General features: G+C 42.0%; 1 protein-coding gene across 10 annotated transcripts in view; it reads right to left on the bottom strand.

Annotated features, from left to right (window-relative positions):
• UBR5 (ubiquitin protein ligase E3 component n-recognin 5) overlaps positions 1-15836 on the bottom strand; it is an 86226-nt gene extending 70390 nt beyond the window's left edge. For 7 of the 10 annotated variants that reach the window (XM_074554135.1, XM_074554165.1, XM_074554170.1 and 4 more), the window contains exon 1: positions 15513-15835. In XM_074554135.1, coding sequence (XP_074410236.1) covers positions 15513-15574 — 62 coding nt within the window. In that variant the 5' untranslated portion in view covers positions 15575-15835. Of the gene's footprint in view, positions 1-15512 lie in introns of all 10 variants that reach the window. The other 3 variants (XM_074554150.1, XM_074554177.1, XM_074554141.1) reach the window with 1 other exon arrangement.
• Between the last annotated feature and the right edge of the window lie 423 nt (positions 15837-16259).

Genomic DNA, 16259 nt, shown 5'->3' with positions numbered 1-16259 from the left:
AACAATTTCCCACAGGAATCCTGAGCAGTTTCCCATTAACATTTCTCTCCTGGCAAGCAGGAGTAATAATTACAGAATAGGAAAACCTACCTTTAAATTCATTGCACTGCCTTCAAGAAAAGCTGATGGCAAAAAAGTAGCACTTTATTGGAGATGGTTACTAGACTAGTCTATGGGAAACATTTAAAGCTTCCTTACTGAGCCTTGGTCACAAGACCAGACCACTACCAAAGACATCAGCATTAAAATTTGAAAAATATCATCATATTCCTTTTATACTTGTAAAAAAATGAAATAGTAGGAAAGAAATATGCTCAGAAAGCTAAAACTTGAATAGGCAATGAATCCATGAGTAACATCAATCTCAAGAGAGCAGGTCTATCTGCAACAAGCACAAACCAAAAGAGATCTAATACTGCTGAAAAAAGGCTGTTGTCAATCTTTAACAGGAGGGAACAGAGAAAGCTATAAGTAACAATGCTGAAAGCACTAAACTCTTCTATAGAAAGAAAAATAAAAGTAAAAACTATCTCATGCCTCAACCATCTCCTATGCAACTGCTGTAACAGCAAAATTATCAAGTACTGCTCATATGCTCTGTAAGTCCACGAGGACTTGAATTTGATGCAGAACACCACTGGAGCTGCTCCTGCTGAGCTGCTGTTCCACCCTCATTCCTCCCCTTTCTTCTGCTGGCATCAGCATTCACATGAACACCAATCACAAAACCAAACCAGCAGGAAAACAAGAACAAAGCAGAAAGATGTGTTTGTATACTCTCTATGGAGAGTCTCTCTGTGAAAATAAAAACTTGAAATCATTTCCTGCAGCAATCTAAGCCTTTCTACCTGCACAGTTGCAGGGTATTGTACCACTGACCCTCTGAAGGGAAAAGCTTATTTAAGATCAGGTTAATCTTAATTATACAGTGCAGTAATTTCAACTGATGGTGCTCTGGAGGAAGAGGTAAATGCAGAGATGATTTAGTCAATTCTCACATCAAGGTCATAAGACCTTTCTGTGGTAAATGAAATCTCCAATATAAATGCCTTGACAGACTACACTTCAAAAAGGTCTCATTAAAGGCAATTAAACTACTTCAAAGGGCAAAGTTAGAAGCAACAAGCTTTTTCAGCACAAACATTTTTGAAGAAATACACTAGCTTGGCAACACTTTTAGACAAAAAGTTTAGTGATGATGGCTTCTATCAAGACACACATTCTTTAAATATTAACAGTGAAATTAATCCAAAAACAGTTGTGAGGAAAATAAATTCAGTCTGTCCAAGACAAGGAGAGATTTCTTTTATTTCAAGTTCTGAAGCTCCTATTTCTAGCCTCTAGAAACTGATCAGAATAGAAGAGATCTACGCTCACACCAAGCAACCAAAAAGGCTCTAGGTCAGGACTACACAGCTCAGATTTCTGACACGGCACTTTTATTCATCACAAGACATTACTTTTCTCAAAGAAGATTTCTATTTCCAGACAAGTTCATCTCAGGAGCCATCCTTCCACCATATCTGGTTTTACAAAAGCAAGTTAGGCTCAAAAATGCAAAAGAGTTACCTTTAGTATTTTGAAATTGAGTTTCTCTGTAAGAGTTGTAGAGGAAGAAAAGGTACTTTTTTTAAAAAACCAACCAGATAAACAAAACATAAACCAGTCAAACAAAAACCACACAGGCACACACAGAAAGAACCAACCAAGCAAAAAAAAAAAAAAAAAAAACACACCACATCTCAAAACCCTAAAACCCCCAAAACCAGCTTGGTATGATGAACAACTTCAAGAAGGGAAAAAATAAATAAAGCTACTTCAGACCTGGTAGATTTTTTTTTTAAGTGATCTTTAAAACAACTAAATATGTCAATGACATCTGTATGCCAACAAACATGGCACTTCCACACCAGAGCAGGCAGAAGTATTCAAGTACCACTACAATGCTTTTCCAAGGGAAGGCCAACACTAATACTAATAAAAATAACAAGCAGATAGCCAAGGGGACACACCCATATGACACAATCCACTTAAGCACTGGGAACAGTATCACATACCTATCAACACTTACAAGGTGAATCCAAGCTTCATCCCTGTCCCTCATCATCAAGTGCTCTGAGCACAGTGAGCCAGAGCCAGGGGAGCCCCTCTGGGCCAGTTCACAGCACCTGGCCCAGCAGAGCTGCTCAGCCCCCACATCAAGGACCTCTCTCACCTGCCTGTCCTCACTCACATGGAAATGAGCTCCTGTGCCACTCTATCAGCGTCACAAAAAGTCTCAAAAATGCAAAAAATGGACACCAATGAAAAGCTTAAGCAAATACATTTGTTTCCTAATCCCAGGATAACACTCTGACACTAGATACTGTCATTGATGCAAAGTCACACCCAGCTATGTTCTGTGCCACAACACAGCATGCAAAAGGAACCTGACCCCAACTGCCATCTCAAACATCAGAGAGCAGCTTCCAAGGAGGCAGCCTTCAACAGCTACACCTTTTTACTGCTGGAATAAATGAAGATTTAGAGTGTGCTTTAAGTCATTCTGGGTAGAAAGGGGGAAGAATCCATAAAATCAAATGCTAAACTACCACACAAAAGCAGGCAACAAGATTATCTGTAAAAATAAAGTAATGCACATTAAAAAAAAAAAGAAATCCCACGCAGAAGTACAAAATGACAGGCTCCAAAGTAACCCATACTGCTCATCAGGGCAGTGGGATAATGTGTTTAGACTATAATACACAGATCACTGAAATGAACTAGATGAACTAGATGAAAAAGAAACCCATTGCTCTACTCAGTTAGTACTCAGGGGAACCATGATACTTACACTGCATCCTCTCTACATTTCAAGAATTACAAATTAGTTAGTCCAAATATATATTTGGTTATTATATACTAAACCAACACCTGCTGCTCAGGAAATCCCCAGGCTGCAAATTCTTAGAAGATGGAAAAGCATCACTGTATGTTTGCCCTATTCTAACACTGTTCTCCTGTTAATCTAGCACTGCTCTCTGTCAGCAGAAAACCAGAGGAAAATAAGATGGACTTCTTGTCTGACTTGAACAGCTGTTCTTTTATTTCATAGTATCAGCCAACACAGGTTTACAAAACATGGCTCCTAAACTTTATTTCCTATTTTGCAGGATTGTCAGTTTGGTTGATAAAGGTAGTTCTTATCACTTCACAGTTCTCTCTGGAGCAATGGTAACACACTGTGCTGAACCTGCAGTAGAATGCTAATGGAAAAGACCAAACAATGTCCTGAAAACAGCTTTCTGTCACTGAACAGTCTTCAGGTAATACAGTGATTGTAGAATGAAAATTCTCCAACAGTAGACCATTACTATTTAATAACAGCACTGATATAGACAATGACCTAAGTTCGGTATAAGCCAGCCCACAAAAAGGTTAAAGCATGACAAGAAAAATTAGCAAAAAATAGAACATGTATTTTAGTTCCAGTTTTAAGGAAAGAAGGCAGATTTTGTATCACTGTACAGAAGAACAAGGGGAGAGCAGTGTAGAGTACCTAGCAAGGCTTACAGTGCTGTGTTCCACAAAATCCTCACATAGAAGCTGGTGACTGATGTTCAGGCTGGATGAGCAGACAGCGAGGTGAACCAAAAACTGTCTGAACATCTGGGTCCAGAGGGTGGTGATTAGTGTCAGCAGGTCTGGCTGGAGGCCAGTGACAAGCTGTGTACCCCAGGTCAGTACTGGGTGCAGTCCTGCTCACCACCTTCGTTAACAATGCAGATGATGGGGCAGTTTGCTGATGGCACCCAACTGCAGGACATCGCTGCAACCAGCGAGCTCATGAGAACCAAGGGGAGGCAAGGCACAAAGCCCTGCACCTCAGCAGGAACAACCACAGGCCAGAGACTGTCCAGCTGGAGAACAGCATGGCAGAAAAGGACCTGGAAGTCCTGGTGGCCACCAGGTTGAACATGAGCCAACATGCCCTGCAGCAAAGAAGGTAAACAGCATTCTGGCTGCAATACAGAAAGTGCTGCCAGCACACTGAGGCACACAATCCTTCTCTTTATTCACAACTCATGAGGCCACATCTGGATTTCTGGACTCCCCACTACAAGAGAGACATGAGCATACTGGACAGAGTCTAGCAAAGGGACACGAAAATGATTAAGGGACTCTCTCTCAAGAGGAAAGGCTGAGAGAGTTGGGACTTCAGCATGGGGAAGAGAAAGCTCTGGAGGGAATCTTCTCAACATATATGAACACCTAAAGCAAAGGTAGTAAAGGGGACAGAGCCAGGCTCTTCCCAGTGGCACCCAGTGACAGGACCAGAGGCAGCAGACACACACCAAAACACAGGAGGTTCTGTCTCAACATCAGGAAACACTCTTTGCTGTGAGGGTGACCAATTACTCACACAGGCTGCTCAGGGAGGATGCAGAGTCCCAACCAACCCTTGAGAGTTATTGAAAAGCCACCCGAACACAGTCCTGGGCAACCAGCTGTAAATGGCCTTGCCTGCTAATAGGACTTAGATGATATCCAGAGGTCTCTTCAACCTCAGCCATTCTGCAATTGATATTGAGGACTTAATGCTTTCAGGATGTGATCTCCATCTATTTGACTTGAAGGCACAACAGCAACAGGAGGGGATTTGCCATTGAAAAGCTTGGAGCTCATGTTTTGCTGCATAGAATCTCTCTATGGTCAGTAACACAGGAAACAAGTTACACCAATGAGTCAGGAAAGTGTCAGAGAGTTACACATTCAGTAAAAAAAATCATAGGTACTTAAATATCCAGCTGGAAGTACTCTATTTCTTTAGCAGGAACAGCAGAACCGGGGGCAGACACCTGTAGAATTTGCGCAATGCCTCTAACTAGCGATGAATTCTTAAGCTGGGTGACTGGCTCCTCTAGCTCAGAAACTACTTACACCCCTTCTTCAGATTTCAGTGCCACTCAAAAAAACCCCCTCTGAATAAAAAAAAGACAGAACCATAACCCCACACCACAGTGCAGAGGACGGCCATAGCCTAGCTCAAGGGGAATACAAAGTCAATCATGCTTTTTAAATAAGCAAATACCCATAAACTATGAAACAGCATGGCACCATTTCAGCTAACAATCTGAATACAAACAGGAAGAAATCACAAATGGTATGATCCTGACAGGACTGCCACAGAGGAGTTAACATCATGCCTACATGTTATTTAGCACTTTATCTAGAGGATTTGGCAGTGAAGTGTATCTGCAGCTACAAGTTGCCTGAACACCTAATGTCATTTCTGGGGGAAAAAAAGAAAAATACACTACAGGAGAATGAGTCAGGTTCAATTTGAGGTTCTTCTATGGCAGTAGATTTCCAAAAGTACAGTTTGCAAATCCAGACAGAAATCTGTTCTCTGGTGCAGAATGCATCAAATCATCATTTTGTGGTCCCACATTCTGTTCAACTGCACAAAGTCTTTGCAGCTGTTTTGTTTAACATTTAGCATAAGACCACTTCTTTAGCCAGAACCCCAGAGCTAAACAACTGGATTAACCACCTCAGTTGGGTGAGTTCTGACTCTTAAAACTAAGGTTGTAAGCTATTCAACTATCCATCATGTTAGGAAGTATATCCTCTTGTGATAATACAACACGAATAATGGGAATTTAGAACCCCATGCTTCTAAATTCAAGGATACTTGAAAAATGCACACATGATAACAGCAGGAGCAGTGTTACTACACTGAACAACAAAAAAATGCTAGCTATCAAAACACAGCTAGGAAGCTGTATACTTGTATACTGAACTAGAATGAGTGAAAATTAAAAGACTCCATTAAGGCAAAGAAAAGAAAAAATCCCATGTTTACAGTCAGAACAGTGCTGTAATGATTCCATTAAAAAATGCTATCAAAATAAAAATCCAGTCACTGAAAATCACAGAACCTCTTTGTGTCCCACTGTGATAAGATTGTTGATGTTCCTTCAGGAGCTCATGACGAGGCACCAGGGAGGCTGTGAATTTCCCAGTATATACCAACTGAAACCTGGAGAGCCAGCTTCTGGTCCCAGCTGAGGCTACTGCAGGAACCCAAATCATCTCTTCACCATTTTCCTTTGCTCTAAGCTTTTGGGAGTTGTGATCACTTTTTATGCAAAGTTGGAAAATGCTCTTTGATTAGAGCACTCAATTGCTATAAAAATATTTTTTAAAGTAAGAACTGCCACATTGTTAAATGCTCAGTGTCTTGACTAGAGAAAAGCAACTGTATGTTTTGTACAAGTGATTTTATTAAAAACAAAGCACAAGCAAGAACTGAATTCTAATTGCTTTGCTATGAAGTCCAACAACCTTATTCTCATTCTGAATTAGTTTTAGCAACAGGGAAAGACCACTTAGCATGTCCAGTCCTTCACTTGCCAATTCTTCCACTTCCAAGCCCTGAAATATTCAACAAAACTCTGATATCACAGTGTTATCTGCATGTCACTTTTGCAAACTTGCTAAATACCAGACCTCCTTCACTTTGAAGAGTGCTTTGTCTTCCACTAAAAACACAACTTCAAAACCTTTCTCTCAGACTGCATCTTTGATTTAGGAATGGACTGAGGCCTGGAATAAAGAGTAGAGAGCATGCACCACACCAGAAAAACAAGCAGCCAAATCACTTTGTCTGATGCACAGTGCAGGCAAAGTAAGAAGCCCCAGCTTCTGAGGTGCACAGCTCATCCCAATACTTTTTTGCACTGCCAAAAAAAAAAAATTCTTTTTTCCATCTGCCTGTACCCCAGCCATGAAACCCCAGGTGCTTCCCTCAGTGTAACTAACCAGTGTTTTGGTTCCCCTAGAAGCAGCAGCACACTGAGTCCCTCCTGCATCACATTTTGCCTAGGGCCACAGTATTTCTGGTAACAATCTTGCCAGATACAGATTCTGCACCACAAGAGAAAAAAATAAACTTTAGCCATTCCAGCAAAACAGCCTGTTAGTTCCCAGCCTTCCCATGAGGAACAGGGCACTCCTTGCCAGATCACCTCCTGCCTACCCCATCTGCCCCACAATGACAAGATGTAATGATCCATCTCATTTGAAGGTTTAATTAAGTACCTTTAAATTACTGCTCTAGAGACAGATACATTTTGTCAAAGTCAGTGAACTGTGTATACCATGACTTAAAAAAATGAAAAATGAGAGAAGAAAAACTGTTGTTAATAATATACCGTGTTCAAAGCAGAAGAATTCCAACTACCTAAGAAAGATCTTCATTAAAGATCAGACAACAATAACTCACGCTAAAAAAATATGAAATAGATTAAAAGCCATAAATTCTCTTTAGAAGAATGTATCTTGATATTTACTAGAGAGAAAAAAATACAGCTCTGACTATTTTTAGGCTAGATAGCGAATAGCAAGAATTAAATAGAATAAATGAAAGAATAAATACAGAGACACATTTTAAAAAAATAATTTTGCAAAATGAACAAAAAATTAAAATGATACCATCTTTACTGAAGGAAGTGACAAACTCCAATGGCTTCAAGCAAAAGCAGAGTAAGGTGTACATTCAAATTATTCCCATAGGCAAATACTTATTCTCCAGTTAAGTTTCTGGAAAAACACTGTAACACAAACATTTGTTTATGTAGAGTCAATGTCAGACTCTACACTGACACCTACCCAGTGAAATTACAATTTTCAGTAGAATTCAGAGATGCCAACCAAGATTCATTTCAGAACTCCCTACCTACATATAGAGTTCTGTATCAGAATTCACTACCTGTATAGAGAGATAATTCATCCCAAAGGTGAAAAAGGTGAGAGGTTGAGGAAACATAACAGATAATAGACAATGAAACACAATGAAAGATGGTAAGCAAATTTTAAAAATGCTGTTTTATCACAGGTTTGGATTCAAGTAGTCAACTACTACTTCTACAGAACATAGAAAAAAAAAAGACAAAATTAGCATCCAGTTTAACTACACGCTGCAGAAAGTAACACCAGCAGCACCTGGGTACAGAGCAGTTTCTGGGCTAGCTCCTAATGAATAGACAAACTACAGCTGCATGGTTATTATCACCCTCAGCTATTTGAGATATTTTGAACTGATTCCTCTGACAAACAAAAAATACACTCTCTAAAATGTGGATTATTTTTGGGGCTTTTTTTTGCTGAAAACAAATTTCATAAGATTACTGAAATCTCCAGCAGCCTTGGTACCTTATCTGCTGCATTACACTACTGCTGCCACAAACCAAACTGGCAGATCCCATGGCTGGCAATAAAACAATGATAACAAGAAACCCCAACACAGCTAGTGTCCAAAACAGTACTAATCATGGAAATGTTTTCAAACTTTTTATTCTGCACTCTTTCATAAACACCATAATGTAAAAACTAAATCAGAAAGACAGACCAAAATATCTTCAGGCATCTTTTCTGATAAAAGGCAGTAAGCAGTTTAATGATCAAAAGCTGTCCAAAACAACATTACAGAAAATACATGTTTCATCTCCCCTGTAGATATAAGCAATTTGAGAAATCACCTCAAAAACCAGCCAGTTAGACAAACTGATAGATGCTACACCAAAAATCATTTTTAGAACTGCAAAAAAATGATCAAGTTGGGATGTTAAATATTCACTGTACCAACATGGATTGCTGCTGTAAAACACACTGAACTTTAAAGTGCAGCAGCTGGGATTTGCTGAGAGACTGGGTGAAACATTTTTAGTATGAGAAATTCCCCTGACAAGTGCTGGGTGTAGCAGCGAGACTTGTGAGATGAAGATGAAATTTTCAAAGACAGCAAATGGAATGGTTACATCACTCCTCACCTGGAACCAAAGTGCAGTTTTAGGTGTAAATGCAGACAACCAGTGCTCCCACCTTAAACCTTTTTGTTTGGGTTTACAGTATGTTTCAATTGCTTAGAATTGTCACACTTCATGCCTTTGTATCAGTGAGTATGTGTTCTCTCTCCTATAAAACTAAAACATTCTTTAAATTGAAGCAAAATACTAATTTCCCTAGAGGGGAAGGGTAAGAGAAAAGAAAGCAATGTTGGTGACCTGCAATTTTAAGCACAGAAAGACTTTTAGAAATAGATCACAGAGTTTATTGTCAAAATAGTTCTATGCCAGAAAGAGCAAATACGATCTGAAGTTTGGATAATTATTCCTGTAATGGAGTAACTAATGCTGTGTCATCCTCACTTAAACGGTCAAGCTTAAAGGTTTGGACAAAATACATGTGTGCACTGTGAAAATTAGGTTTGTGCATTTATTTCAACATCTTTTTTCTCCAAATTGTTCCTCCCAATTTAAAATCCTCTAACTACTGCAACCAGGCCTTAACTACTGCAACCAGGCCTTGTCCTCACCTTTTCTCTGGGGCACACACAGATGCCAACTACTGCAGTCTCCTATGTGGAGTTGTTGCTAAGAACCAAATCCTTAGTGGACTTCAATGAACTAAAGGTTTTAAAAAAAATCCGTACAACTGAAAAGCACAAGTAGTTTTTCTGTATATGTTTTTTCCTGCATAAATGGCTGTTGATGCAAAGAAAGACAAAACAGCAGCTTTTACACTAAGTATCTTGCAAAAGTAACTGCAAATTAGATTGTTGTTAGTGTAATCACTAAAACAAAGTACTTTGAACCCCCTTCTCTTCTTCATATAAGTTTCAAATACATAATGTCACCTATTGAAGTCACAAATTATTACTTGTGCCAGGAATGTGAAAAGGGAGCTAAAACACCTTGCAGTTTGCCAAACTTAGGTACATCCTTGGTTGTTTTTCCTCAAGTGTCAAGTCATTTTTCATGTAAGTATAATTGTGTACTGAACAGTTATCTACTTTAGATAGTTTAAGAAACAAAGTGTCACACCCTTCACATTTATTTTTGACTGAATCAAAAATGTGACAAAGATCCTACATGGAAATCAGAATATTTCATAAATAGATAGTATACCAAAATTACCTCAAATGCATGTCATTGTTTATAGTTTTTAACTTTTACAAATATTAAGTCTATAAATGTTGTTGACTTAAAATGCTGTTCTCTGACAGCTTTGACTTGCAGTGCCAACCTTAATATACAGCTACTAATAGCTTAGTCAATTTATTATTGGTCCAACAAATATGCTCAAACCTTACATATCCGATTTGAGAAGGAAAAAGAATACAACATTTGTGCCCCAATTACTATTTTACCAAATTCCTTGTGACAGGTCACAACTACTCTCAGCCCAGATCACATTCACAGTACAGTTTCACATTACAGTAGCCAAAATAAACTTGCTGCTTTCAAAATGGAAGGAACTCAACCCTGCTTCCTCCTTCCCGTTCTTCACTACCAACTCTCCCTCCTGCAGCACTTTTCAAAATATTCTGATGTGCACCCAACAAGGAGATAAACCAGTTCAACTTCTTAATGCACTAAATTATCTTAACTTGACTTTACCAGGGCTATCTTTGTATCATTTCAGCAACTGAAGTCAGTTTCCTCCGGGATCAGAAACTTACAGCTAGTGCAATGTAAGAGGCGGGGAAAACAAACCTCCGCCTTCAGAGGAGAGCAATTACTTTGCCTTGCAACATCTCAGCAAAGTTTCAGCAAGAACATTCACAGACAATTACATACGTACTCTCTAAAGAGCAGCATCTGGCGTGTAGCACGCAGCTGTAATCACAAGAGGACCCTGGCAGAGCAAAGTCCAAAAAGGCCTAGAATACTGGCCTATGTAAAAGTAACCATCCACATTCAACCAGACATGAAATAACACTGTACATTCTGATGCTTAACCTCCCAAATTACTGTTCTTAAATAACAATACTAAGATCAAATCTTAATGCACTGCTGCACATATGAATCCTCTAACAGTCCATATTACTATAGTGGTGGTGCAAATCTTTTGAGGCAGCCAAACCATTTGATATTTTTAAAAGTGTTTCCATCTAAGAGTGTGATGATAATAATAACGTCATGACAGTCATACCGTTCCCCTCTTCTCTTCTGAAACAGCACAATCTAAATTTGGCTATGCTTTCAAGAAATTAATCCTAAAACCAAGTTCAACACGTTGCCTGTTCCTAAAGTTTATCAAGCAGCTGTAACTTGGGGAATTCAACTAATACATCAGTTATGGCTTCCCAGTAATTAAACCACCTATTCCCTGTTTGAGGTGGGCTACCTGCACTTTTTCTAAGTAGATTAAGAAGAGTTCAAAGCACACCAAAGTAAATCACTTAAGATAAAAGAAGAACTGTATTATCTGCACAAAACTTGCAGATTCTCTATTTAAGAACACATCTGTCAATCCTTTCTTTTCCCCAGCTCGGGGCAGCGATGCAGACCACACATCAGTGCCAGCAGAGAAGTTTGTGCTCAGGCTGCCTTCCTCTGCAAAGAGGACAGGGACTCCCCCAGCAGACGCAGCAGAGGGGGCTCAGGCCGTGCAGGATCACTGTAACAGGAACACTTCCATCATCAGGAGCTCTCTCCCTCGCCGTGCACGGCTGCTGCACACGTGTGGGGCCAGGGCAGCAGCTCCACATCCCTGCTGGCTCCCTGCACTGCCACACCACACCCTACGCCAGCTCCTTCCAGCAACATCTGCTTGAGATTTTTAACAGATTTGCTCATCAGTGAATGCAAGGGGGGTGGTGTTTGCCAGGGCAGCAGTCACAAATCCACAGATCACTTGCACAGTACCGATTAAAAAGGTAGGTTCTTGCTTGCTATTTTTTCCACATAAATTCAGAGAGTGCAAACAATGCAGGCAATGCAAAGTACACAACTTAAATTTTCAGTTCAGGCACGGCCTAAAGTAAGTAACATTTAAATAACAGAGACAGGCACTGAATGTATTATTAAGGGAAAACAAAGTCATGTAAAGAACGAGATCATCCTTTCTTCCCCCAAAGCTGACTCTACATACAGACTCACTGAAGCTTCAAATTAACTTTTCTCAGGTGTGCTACTGGTTTCAAAGATGTCACTGCCAGAAAACTTAAAACATGACACTTCTAAACCCTCATATTCAGAATACCCTCTGTTTAACCAAATTCATTACATCTCATCTTCAGGAGAGAAAAGACCACATTAACATTGTGTCAATGACCACTTCAAAAATTACATCTCCCTCTATGCTAAGACTTAAATGGTTTAGCTGACAAGACTTTTTTTAGTACAAGGTAAAAACAAAGTCAAAGCTTTGAGATAAATCCTGTCAGTGAAGGTTAGTTCATGTATGGAAAGCCATTTCTGTAAGGTGAAAGACTCCCCTTCTCCTTCCCAGAGAAGCAAGTTAAACTGCTCCTGTGAGGTTTCATAACAGCCAAGAAAAGGCTATTTGTCATGGTTACACCCACTTCCTCACCCAATATAAAATTAAGAAATATACTAAGAATTTACTCAGATTAACTTATCTATGAAACTGTGTCAAACTTCCTTCACAAAGCACAAAGTCTCCCACCCTGAAAGAGATAATTGACAAAATACACCTCACACCCATTGCAACAGAAGCTGGACACCTCTTTTTCAAATACTGAAGCCATTAATTATTTACATCCCAAGTACCCTATGGAGTCGTTTCTCAAACTGCAGGCCATACTGAATTTTTATCCCGTTAAACTCCTCTTATTCAATTTAGAGACAACACACAGCTTGGGGAAAAAATTCCAAGTTACCTCTCCTCCTTAATAAACTTACTAGAAAAACCTTAATTACCTCAGTTCATCCTAAACAAAAGCTTAGCCTAGTATCCATTTCAAAAGATGAATCCTAATACAACTACAAAATTAAGTATGACCTTGTCCTCTGTGAACTCTCTTCAGTGTCACAGCTCCCAGACACGAGTGTTTCAGCTTATTCAAGAGAGGACTAATAATTACCATCAAGGTGCAATATTAACCTACATTTTCAAAAACACTAGCTAAGAAGTATTTTCAGATGATGAGTATATGTGCTCAGGAGTCCTCTGATTATTTGTGGTTCTACAGCTACTTTCTCCTCTTTTCTTTGAAGTGTTTTGCCATTCTCACAGTTGCTGCATGAATAAGTGTGATAACAAATTACACAGAAAACCTAATAAGAACTGTAGAACAGAATGGCAGAAAATGCACCAAACCAAACTGGAAAGAACTACTTCCTCACGTTTTTTCAACTACTTAAGAGCAGAGCAACACTTCAGGTGAAGGATGATTTCCAAAAACCACTGCCTTTACACATCTACACTGGTTATTAAGCATAATGCATTAAATACTTAATTATAAAATTCAACAGTGTCCTGCATCCTGAATACATGGAACTGCAGCGATAAATGCCTTGGGTTTTAAGTGATTACTCCTCAGGAGCAGAACACAAATCCATTACTGAAAGCATACAATACAGAAATATGATCCCAAAATCTGATTTGGAGAAGCAACTATCATTCAGAACACAGACAGAAAAAACCCCTGACTGACCACTGGCTGCAGCACAGACTCAAAAAAGCCCATAAAGCGAGAGAGAAAAGAACCAGCACAGAGACACAAGATGTTCCAAGATCCTAACTTCTGTGTGTATGAGAATTTATCAAGCTATCCAGATCTTGATCAACATTGACAGAATAGTAATAAGCAGTAATGCTACTGATAAAATTGAACTGGCATTTCCAGCACATATGTGTGTGCCTCAACCCTATTTATGAATCATTCTGATTTCACTGCATTACAAGTTCTGATACACAGCTACTGTACTTTTAGTAAAATTACATTTATGAAGTTGAAATTTCTGACTTTCAGCTCAGATCAAGGAGTCACTTGATTTTTCAGAATAGTCACTATTTAACAGCACTGCTGCAGCTTTCTCCATATATTAATTACCACTCATTTTGAAGCTTCCTGTATCAAAAAGTAGGTGTAAGAGCTGCTGCTATTGTAAGAAAAAAAAATTTAAAAAACAAGAAAGCATTATGAAGACTGAAAGGGACTGGTATTTTATATAAATATGTCAACAGAAGAGGTAACATTAAAGAAAAAACAGATGAGCTCTCTCTCTTGGAGCAAAGTGTGATAATTACATGCTAAATGTTTTCTAAGGGCCTATCAACATAAAAAGAAAAAAAAAAGAAAGCCCACTGGGGTCCTTTCAAGTTCAAAGGCCTAGATCTTACTCTAAACCAAAAGAGTGCAAGCAGTAAGTCCTAATACAGCATCATCTCTCAGTTTGTCACTCTAAAGGAAGATGGTCTATGCCAAATTTGAATGCAGTACCTATGGAGAAAGCAAATCAATTCTGTAAGAATGGCTAGGCCTCCTAGGAAGTAGGATTCTGTAAAATGCATTATCCGGCTATGGGATAAAAGTACAGTCCACACTAACACACTTCAGGTTTTAGATTTGTTTTATCTTTTCCCTGTGTAAACATACAGACTATGTAGTCAGGCAGAATTTCTGTCTTCAAAACTACCTATTTTCCTCATGGCACACACTCAAACCTCACCTGCTCTAAGAGGCATCTCAGCAAAGACTGCTCCAGGAAAAGTGACCTAACCACAAACGACTGTGAAGCGACCTGGACCCTGACCTATGGTAGTATCAAAACCAGGAGAGTATAACCAAGAGCTCATGCTTTTTAAGGCTTAAAAATACTTAAATATTGTTCAGAATCAATAAATAACATTTATCTTTAGTGTAAAAACACTTTAGATTTCTATCCAGTGATGATTAAACATCACGATTTATTCGCACATAAATTTGTGAGAAATTAAAGATTAAGTTTTTAAGAATTCCTGTATAAAACCGCAGAAGTAAAATTTGCAAGCTATTACACACACCATTAGCAATTGCTATAGAAGAAATATTTGACAGCCACACAGATCTGTCAAATAAACGTCAAGCAGTGAAGAAAATTTGGTTCATGGATTCATTTTCTCTCAAAGCACTCCAGCTTCTCCCCAGTTTCCCTGCAATTTCTCTCCCCCAATCCTACATAAAGTTAGCTGCGTGGTTTCCAGGCTGGCAGCTGTCACCCCCATCTCAGCCAAGCCGCACACCACCAGTGATTCGGAGATCGGGCCTCCTTTTGTATGGAGCACCGGCTGCGTGAGCAGGGAAGGCAGCGCACACCGGCGCTGCGTGTGACAGCGCTGCCGCCTTTATCGCCGCTCCCGTCATTCTCTCTCACACCGCGATCCCCCATCCGCATTGTCTGCCTCGCTCCATCCCTCATTAACATGGACACGTTCTCGCTCCTCCGCCAGGGATCCCCGGGAACCCGCTCCCTCGGCCAGGGAACCCCCTTCCTCGGCCGGACGCCGGGATTTCCCTGGCCGGCCGGAGCCCCCGCCGGGCCCGCGGCGAAAGCGGCGGCCCCCCAGCCCCGCGCGGGGCGAAGCCGGCGGCGCCGGGGGCCGGGAGAGGCCGCTCGGAGCGGGACGCGCCGGGACCCGGCGGAACCGCGGCCCGGCGGGGGGGGTCGGGCCGGCCCCGCTGCCCCGGGGCCCCTCCCCTCGCCCCCGGGGGGCCCCTCCCCTCCGCCCCCCCTCACCGGTCGTTGAGCTGGTCCTCGGTGCCCGGCAGCGGGTGCACCACGAAGTGGATCGAGGTCATGTTCCGCGCCGGTGCCACCCCCGGCGGCGGCGGGAGGCGGGCGGGCGGGGGCCGGGCACACAATGGGGGCGGCGGGGGAGGGGGCTCTCGGCCTCCGTCCCTCCCCCGGGGTGGTTCGGGGCCGCCCGGCGGAGTCTAGGGCGCTCGGCGGCCGCGGCGCTGCGGGCGCGGGGCGGGGCGGAACGGCCGCAACGGCGCCGCTCGGAGCTGGGCCCGCGCCGTGCTCACGCACGCGCCGCCATCTTGGCTTCCAGCGGGCCCTTCTTCCCTCCCCCCTCCCCCGCCCTCCGTGCGCCGCGACGGGGAAGGGGCGGGGCTCGACCGGCGCGCGCGGCGGCGCGCGTGCAAGCCTCGTGCTGACTGGCGCGCACGGCTCCCTCCCCTGCCACTAAGCGCGCCGCCGATTGGCCCGGTGCGTCGCCCTCATGGCGGGCCGCGATGACGTCATTGCGCAAGAGGGACGTAAAGCACCACGTGCCTGCCCCTGGTCTCTTTCCCCGCCTCTCCCCCCCCGCTCAGAGCTCCCCGGCGGGCGGCGCGCGCGGCTTCCCCTGAGGCGCGGGGCGGGAGCGGAGCCGGAGCCGCTTCCTCTGGGCCGGGGAGGAAGCGGGGGCGGCGGCGTGTGGGGCCGCGATGTGCCGGCCCCAGGGGTGCCCTGTGGGGGGCACAGGGATTTCCCCCGATG

The sequence above is a fragment of the Zonotrichia albicollis genome, chromosome 1 (assembly GCF_047830755.1).
Source record: "Zonotrichia albicollis isolate bZonAlb1 chromosome 1, bZonAlb1.hap1, whole genome shotgun sequence".
Taxonomy (NCBI): Eukaryota; Metazoa; Chordata; class Aves; order Passeriformes; family Passerellidae; genus Zonotrichia; species Zonotrichia albicollis.
Note: the sequence above shows the minus strand (reverse complement) of the source record. Positions and strands in the feature narration are given on the sequence as shown.